Below are 8,936 nucleotides of genomic sequence, written 5' to 3'. Positions count from 1 at the left end.
GAAGTTCAAGCTGGTTTTAAGTGTACCTGAACATCCTTGAGCCCTCAGACCAGTGGGGAAAATGAGAAAGGGAACCATTGCCTGCAGAAACACCCAGTTTCCACATGATTGCTTACCAAACACAACTCTCTTTATAGGAAATGAATGTCTCAAGTGACCCAGTGAGAGGCCAGCTGTGTGACTGCCCTAAAGGCAGTGAGGACAGCATTTGGTGCTCACTGCATGCTGGACCTCCAGTCAATTAGCAAAATGGGTTATGTTGAACATTCTTTCTTGTTGGAAGGAGCGACCTGGCTTGCAGGCAGGCAGAGAACAGACAGCCCACAGAAGCAGCTGCTTCTCTGCCATTCAGCATCTCTCATGCTCCAGGCCCAAGGAGAACCAACACCTTGGTCTGAACCCATACGCCATCAGGACAGCACACCCAGAGGAATGCACATTCATCCGAGACAGAAAATGACAGATATTTCAGTGTTCTCCATTAATTTATCATTTAATATAAATGCTGACAGAAAAGCAGATAAGACCTTGTAGACTCTTCCATCTATTTACAGACCAAGTAGTGAATCACCACCTTTCCACCGGTTCAAGCATTTGTTGGATCTGCAACTCAAAGGACTCTCAGACACTGTGAAAGCAAGGTGAGGCTGAGCCAGCTTGAACAGGGAGAAAAGCAAAGCAAAGAGAGGAAAGGAAACAGCATTTCAACATAAGGCTTTTTCTATGTCACCATCATGCACACGCAATAGGTCTCCGCTTCCTTGCTCTTTAACACAAGTGACACGTAGGCTCTGTACTTTAAGAAAGAAACAGGGAGACAAACACTGACTTTCAGACCTCTGGACCTCCCTTGCCTCTTGCCTCCTTCAGCCCGCTCCGTCCTACTGCAGCACAATACCTGGCAGGCTGTTCTTCCCACCATGAGAAGTCTATTGCAGGAGTAAAGGCAGTCAGATACAGCGACCTCTTCTACTCCTTTTGTCACCTGGGTTTTCCCAAAAGGCAGGAAAGTACCTCATGCTTCAAGGAGAGGTATTGCAGTGCCTGCAGGCTCAGTGTGTGTACAAGGCTTCCAGCTTCCCCTGAACTTGCAAAGAATTCACTTGATGGAACTCTTCTCATAAGCTCTACTTCATCTCTACTTCTATTGAAAGCGTCCCGATAGTTACACACAGCACATATTCACAAAATCACTCCAACAGTCAGCCATCCACATAAGGCTTAAGAATTATTATTTTTCAATGGGAAAGCGAAGCAGGAAAGAAAGAAAAACAGGGGGAGGAAAAAAGCAAGAAAAGAACCAGCTCAACACATGGGAATAACGACGCTTTGTTTAGCAGTGACTTATGAGAACAGCAGACAAGGAATTTCACTTATCCAAAATCCTAAATAAATTCAAGAAATAGTTCATAACCTGACTCAACAAATCTCATGGTCTCCTTTATTACCTAGACTATCCTTTTTATTTTTTGTTAAATATACCTCTGCAGGGCACAATCACATACAATCAATACGATTGGAAAATTACATGAGCTCTATCCCAAGCATATATGCACCAATGTTAAAAAGTTATTTAAAAAACCAAACAAACCAAAAAATAAACTCCACCCAAAAAGGTGATAATGACTGCAGTATGTCTCGGGGAGACCGGTACAGAACTAACAAGATCAAAAAAAAACCAAACAAACACCTAGGCTTACAAAAACAAGAGAAAAAAAGTCATCTATAGAGAAATCCCACAACTGGAAGCAGATATTTCCAAGAGGAGCTGGGAGCTGTTGCACTGACCGTCCTGTAACTCTTCCTCTCTCTTCTCACGAGCGCTTTGCCCCACCTCTTCCTCCCCATAGCAACAGCTACAATGAGGAAGGAGCTCCTGACACCATGTTACTGGGTATAGAAAACGGGGCAAATAATCAAGCTACAGCACAGTTGCTAAGCTGACTTCAAGGAAAGCTCCTCTTAGCACAGAGGCTGCTTACACAGCAAGCAAAGGCCAAAGGGGTAACGGGAACTCCTTAAAATTGGAAAAACCAAGCCGTTTGGTGTGCTGGGTTTGCCTGTGTTACAGCAGCTTCCTGCAGAAGGGGCTGCAGATAAAAGGGGCCAACTGTAAACTCTGGAGCAGCTGTGATGCAAACAGGGTTTCCACTCTGTTGCTTTACACATTTCTAAAGTGCTGCTACCAAGTTTTATTTTGAAAAGCTGGAAATGAAGAGGTCAGTGCACACGTCCAGTTGTGGGATTCATCCAGTACACAATCTGGTTCGGATGCCAAAGACTTGTGAGTACGGCCTGCCACAGAACTATCCATAAATCCATTTAACAGTACAAGGAAGCAAATCATTTCTTAAACATCAAATACTCCACAAGGTTGTTTTTTTTTTTTCCTTACACATATATTTTTTCCCATTCACATTTCATACGTAACCCCATTACCTGTAATGCGTTGTGTTGTTATTTTTTCAGAGACACTGCACCACCTGTTACTTCTGTTTTTCTCAAGGCTGTGTTTCCTCCACCTGAAGCTGATTTTTCCTAGAACTCTCTTGTTTCCTGGAGCAGGAAAACATCCAACTGTGTGCTGGATGCAGCCAGGCACCTAAACTGCCCAAAATGCTGAACACTTGGCAATCTGCACTAAAATCATACGCCAACTCACTGAAATTGCAAAGATTGACTGGGACAAATAGTTAATTATTTACGTTACTAAGCTACAAGACATCCAATTTTGATTACTATGGTCACAGATTTTTAAGCTTCTAATGACTGGGATGTTTCTGATGTAGAAAGAAGAGGATGCAGAAAAATCCAAATTCCCACATGCTCTTTTTATTAGGAATTTTCAGAAAAAACTGCACCCTCTTAACTTACAACAGCGTTCAGAGTTTCCACCACTCCCTGTTACTCTTGCCATAAAAAGTAAATAAATCAGTATTAAGTTTGTTCTCCTTTCCCTGCTAATCAAGACCCTACCTGCATCACAAGAAGCGCCTCACAGACAATGACAACACTGAGCTTCCTCCTACACAAGAGTAAAGACCACTTATTAACTAGGTAAGAGGACTCGGCTGGGATAACGTTCCCCTGAACTGTTTACTTACATAACTTGAGCTGATTTACTCTTCAGCCTCTTTCTTCCTCCTTTCAGTAGGAGTTAATGCACTTGATAACAGCTGAGTGTGGAGAACAGAATCCCCAGTGCAGTGTTTGACATTCCAAGCTATGCTTGATCTGAGAAAGATCAATCTGTGCTATGCAGACTGCGTGCTCGGGTACTGCAAGCAGCAGCCATCCAACTTCTAGCACCAAGGTCTGACCTCACTCTCCTCAAATTCAGACTTTATGCAAGCAAGGCAGATGGTCTTTCTAATTCATGTCTAAACTCCTTTTTAAACAACTCAAGAACTTTGCTTCTTTTTTTCATCCAGGGAAATTGATCTGCTGTCATACAAAAGGTTAAGCTGCTGACACTTGATTATTTTTTTTTTAGCTCAGAGTAGGAGGTGATGTTCTGTAAAAACGAACGGCGACCAAATCCGAACATGGCAGTGAAGTCATAGAAACAGCCAGCCTTGCTCTGTGTTCCTTCTAGCTATTCTAAGACGACAAATACTCCATCTGCACGTGGACACACACAGCACTTGCACGCTGCTGATACGGGTTTTCTTCGTTCCTCACTTTAGAACAGGGAAGGTGAGTCAGCACTCCTGCTGCTGAGCCTCCTGACTGTTAGCTCTGAATTTGTTGGACCATACAAGTAGGCGTGAAATAGGTAGTTTGTACTGCACTCCTTCAGGAAACCATCCTGCAGTTTGCTTCGTTATGGTTCAGATTGTAAGTGGAAATGGCAGCAAGGAGTTAGGCTCCTCACAGATTTCTCTCTGAACCCAAAAATCTGAGTAACAGTCTGCAAGAATTTAAGTTAGGCAGGGAAATGCAAGTGAACTTTTATTTTTATCAGTGAAAAGCCTCCTTCCTAGTCCTTTCCAAAAGGATTTTGCCTTTTTTGCTGTCATGAGACAAGGTAGTCGTATGAGTTTGCTTTTTATCCATCTAATTTAATGCTAGTTTGATGTACCTTTTCAGTTCCAAAGGGCTCAATAGCTCAATAAATCTGTTTGTAGCACAGATTTATCTTTTACTGCAAATAAAGATAATTCAAATCAGTATTCAAGTCAATTTAAACTAAGACAAGGCTTCTTCAATTATACAAAATTTCTGTTTCTTCTCCCTCTCTAAATGAGCCACTCGAGCAGCTGGGAGGGCACACGGGAGACAGAACATGTCAGAATACCCCAGATACATCTCAGTACATGGCAATTTGTATGACTACACGGAATGGTTTTCCACAACACAATGCATGGGTAAGGCTTGACAATTGTGAAGATTTTAAAATTTCTGTTAGGATAATACAGTCAACTCACAGAACCCTACAAAGATTTGACAATCAAATGGCTACACCAGGAAAAAAAAAAGTGTAAAGCACAAGTCTTTGGCTCTCCTTTAAAGAAAAACAGCAGTTTACCATGTTTATACAGATCCCTCGTTTGCCTACCAGTAGGGGCAATATCACATTTGTGCATCACTGAGTAATAACACCATTAGAAAAGGCAACTTCACAGAAGTTATTGGCTAAGCGAATTCATTTGAATGCTCTGTTTTGAGGCAGCAAGCTGTCACTGTTACACAATCAGGGAGGGTGAATGGGCAAGCCAAGAAGGAAAGAAAGGAAGGTATGGACAAGAGGCAGAGAAGAAGGCTCGAAGGAAACAAGACAGAAAAGAAATTGAGGGAAAGAAGGGGACAACAGTACTCCGAGTTTTGAAAGGTGCTCTGATAGTAAGGAAAAAGGTGCTGTTCTAAAATGGGACAGGATACAGTAACATACAAAAGGGGCAACTAAGTATAGATTTCTCCTATATAGAGAACTAGGGCGTAGGAAAGGATGCAGTGATGTTTCTAAGAGAAGAAAGATACTGATGGTACAGAATAAACCAACATCACTTCTACACTGGCTGAATCACTGACACACTGAAGCTTAACCTACCACCTGAAGCTTCCCATTCTTAGGGGGAGAGGGAGGGTTGTCCATGCTGAAGCTGAAACTCGGGTATCAACAAGTGTCCAAAGGTGTCTATTGCAGGAGAAAATCCAACCTACCTACGAAACGATGCTCTTAACACCACTGTAATACTATTCCCTCTTGCTTTAGTAGGAGGACTGAACTGCTTTACAGATCAGACCAGCTTCATGCAGGTGCACACGTATTCCTGTACAACTGGGGCCATGATGCGGTATAGGGTTGCTCCAGGAATTGTCACTCTCTGGTTACATACTGCAACTGTCAGTGCCTTCACTGCATGTATAACTACCTGCTCTCCCAGTTTTTTTCATAAAAAGTGAACATTTTAGGTGCTGCTTTCAGAAAGAATTAAACACATGCACCATACATGGCTGTTTGACTGTCTCATCAACTAAGCTTTTCCAGAGAAACAAGGAAAGGGCGAGAGGAGGGGGGAAATAACGAAAATCAATATTGCTGGTAGATATTAAACAAACTATTTAACAAGCCAAACTATAATACTGGGCAAAGAGGCCATTCACCTGGACACATTGATCACAACAAGGACACCACGCACAAAGTACAGCACGGAGAGCAGGACACAGGAGAAGCAACAAGAGTAAGCTCTCCTTTCTAATCCATGTTTTGGAAGCATTTGCTATATGTAGGCCAGCAGAGGCAATCTGAAAGATTTAATGCTAACCTCCAAGGAGCAAAAGCAAAGAGGAAAGAGGGAGCGATTCCTAACGTGGAAAGGAAACTAGCTGGCAGAAGCAATAAAAGGTAAAACAAAGTTCTCTGCTCCTCCAGATTTTCTTACTAGTGTTGAAAAGGAATCTGTAGTTCCAATCATAACCGTTTTTGAGAATTCAGTTCACATTAAAAAAATATTGCAGTAAACAGAAGATACCTTCTGGGCTTGTCCTCCTAGGTGAGAATATTGCACTAATTATCTCAACAAAAACGAGCTCCCTGCGCTGATAAAGACTCAGCAGGAAGAAGTACACTAATTAAAACCAAGGAAGAGCAGGCTGACCTGATGGTGGAGCTCTGCGCTCGAGAATGGGAGGACACAGCGCCGTGCTGCGTCAGCTGGCTGCCAAGCACGCTGCCAGGAACCTGTAGCTCCTCACCACGCTCAGAGCAGAGAAGGGAGGAAACAGACCTACCAGGCTCTAAACTGCATCAGCCTCGCTCTGCTCAGTGCCAAGGGAACGGCTGTGCTGCTAGGCTTCAAGTAGGAGATGCGGATGGATGGGGGCTGGCAAAGTTGCAGCGCCAAGATGATTCTTTGCCAAAAGTTAAGAGGGGTTTAAAAAATAAAAGCATGCTTTAAAACTACCGCTAGCAGTTAAAAGGCTAAAGCTCAACTAAGAGCAAAATAAATATGCGTGAAGATATGGAGATACATGGGTGTGTGCTGAAAAATGCCTTTATTTTCACTCAGTGCTTCTACCTCCCAGATATCTGATCACAACAGCTGCGCTCATGCGAAAAAATTCTTAAAACATACCCAATATATATACAGATATAACTACGTATATATGTATATATATATATTTATATATAAATTTTTATTTAAATAAAAAAGAAAGCTCGAATCCCAAGCCAATATGTGTATCAAATCCTTGACCAGCCAGGTCTGTAGGGCATAATCAAATTCAATGTGAAATAGTATACAAACGCGGTGCCTTGACTGGGCAAATTAAATAATTGCTACTCAAAAGAGTCTTCTGTTTGGACTCTCCTACTGGTAGGCAATAGTGGGACTGTATCCCCTCCCACCCCCCATATTTTGTTTTATTTAACAGTATGATGAATGCAAAGCTTAGCCCAAGGTTGCTATGACCTCAGCAGGAGTTAAAGTTAAGGAAAAAACAAACAAACAAACAAGAAAATTATTAACTCTTGCTTTACCCAACCAAAGCAATGCAGTAATTTATTACATAACCAGTGCTTTCTGATTTAGTAGTCTAACCCAGAAAGAAAATAACAGGCCAAGAAGGTGCAGAGGGAGCAGCACTTCAAAAATCAACCTCTATGAAGTTCTTCATATGCAGGGTCTCACCCTAGCGCACGCCAACAAAGTCAAAAAATGTGCAGCAAGAACAAGTCCCTTGTTTCTTTAAAGAAAACAGATCTAGAAAGGCTCACGGTTCCTCCAACTCACGCTTACAAAGCATCTACTAGAAGCAGCACGCTAGGTCTCAAACCAAATTTACTTTCCACTATGACTGATAGGATCAGTGCTGCACCTGAAGTGGAATTTTTGATGCAGCTTTTCTCCTCTAAATAGGCATCTGGGAAGGATTCAGGGCAGCAGCGACAGACAAACCAGAAATTGATTCCGAGGTCTGTGACACACAGAACCTAAACAATGGGAACTTTACAAGAGAACAAACAATTCTCCTCTGTTTTTGAGATATGACCATTGCTGATGTGCGCAAACCAAAGATGACCATCTCTGTCAGTGAAAGGCACTCAAAACGGCATCACAATTAAATACCTGATGTGCCACTGAACAGAAAAAAATAATCAGGTCATAGAAGAAATTATTATATGTTTAATAATAAAGTAACAATGAAGAAATAACAAAGGCAAGGATTGCTGAGAGGGAAGTGCACACAAAAGACCTGTTTCAGAAAGCAGAGAGGTTAATGAGTCCCTCTGCATTAACCTCACTGTATGCACTTTGCTTATTTTAAAAGCGTAACGAGAGTGGGAAAAACAACCAAGCAAAACCAACCTAACACTGGGTGACCAAGTACAGGCCAACAGTTCACCTCCAGTTAACATCCTTCCAAGCAACTGCACAGCCTTATATTCTTCCTGCTTGCTATTTCTAGAGACCTTGCCTCACTAATGCTGCACAACCCTGACTGGATAGTTCAGTCTCTCTACTGTGAGCCTCAGCTGCCTGCATTCTGCTGAACTCCACCACAAAAAACCCCACCAGGACAGCAATCTTCAAATAAAAGTACTGAATGTTGGACATATCGTTTGTTCCTGTTCTGATCACACACGCTGTGCACAAGCTTACATTTGGTCTGCATCTGTTGCACAGAAAAAGATTTTGTCATATTTAAACTTAAAATTACTTAAACAAGAAAAAGTTGGGCTCAGTTCCTACAAACAAGGGAAGAAACTGTTCTATGAATTTAATTCGCTGCACATCTTCTGACACTGCATTCCAGAGCTACTCTACAGCCCACATTCCCTGTTTACCTTTAAATCATACAAAGGAAATGGCCAGGTTGTTATATTTGTTGAGAAATAGAAGTGATAAGGAATTACGCACTGGGTATGTAATAATACCAAAAAAAAAAAAAAAAGAAAAAACCTACTTCATTAAGATCATACAATTAATCAAACAGAGTATATATATAATATCTTATTTTTTTAAGCCCTGGGACCCAAGGCGTCCGAAGTTATTAAAATAAAGTTCATTCACAGAACAAAAACAAATTTAATTTGAATTGCTTGCAGATACTGCTAATTTTCATTTTTTTTTAATTAAAAAATGCGTTAATGTGAACTATGTGCAGGATTTGTTTCTAGTATTTGTGTTTGTGCACATTGCCTCTGGACCTGCTGCTCTGCTACGGCTGTTGCTCCTGGGTTTCTCCAATCACTCCTGGAATAAAACGTGACGGAAGCTACCAACACCCCAGCAAAAGGAACTCTGGGGTACGCTGGCCTCTCTTCATGGAGCAGATGTGGGTGTAACACCCATTCTCTGGGAGTCTTGGCTGTCTCCTCCTCCCTCCGGGTCCTCTGACAGGCTGAGAGATGCTGCCTTGTTTGACAGGAGGCTGATGTTTTCTTGTGTCAAGGCTGATCCATTTGGAACATCGCTGCTGGAAAGGTTGTG

At 42.0% G+C, this 8,936-nt stretch overlaps 1 protein-coding gene across 11 annotated transcripts in view; it reads right to left on the bottom strand.

Annotated features, from left to right (window-relative positions):
• Positions 1–1,419: 1,419 nt before the first annotated feature.
• Positions 1,420–8,936, bottom strand: part of RC3H1 (ring finger and CCCH-type domains 1) — a 56,074-nt gene continuing 48,557 nt past the window's right edge. For 8 of the 11 annotated variants that reach the window (XM_048944148.1, XM_048944154.1, XM_048944158.1 and 5 more), the window contains one exon: positions 1,420–8,922. In XM_048944148.1, coding sequence (XP_048800105.1) covers positions 8,769–8,922 — 154 coding nt within the window. In that variant the 3' untranslated portion in view covers positions 1,420–8,768. The remainder of the gene's footprint in view (positions 8,923–8,936) is intronic. The other 3 variants (XM_048944150.1, XM_048944153.1, XM_048944157.1) reach the window with 1 other exon arrangement.

Source organism: Lagopus muta, chromosome 5 (assembly GCF_023343835.1).
Source record: "Lagopus muta isolate bLagMut1 chromosome 5, bLagMut1 primary, whole genome shotgun sequence".
Classification (NCBI taxonomy): domain Eukaryota; kingdom Metazoa; phylum Chordata; class Aves; order Galliformes; family Phasianidae; genus Lagopus; species Lagopus muta.
The sequence above is the reverse complement of the archived record's forward strand: the minus strand, read 5'-3'. Positions and strand labels throughout refer to the sequence as shown.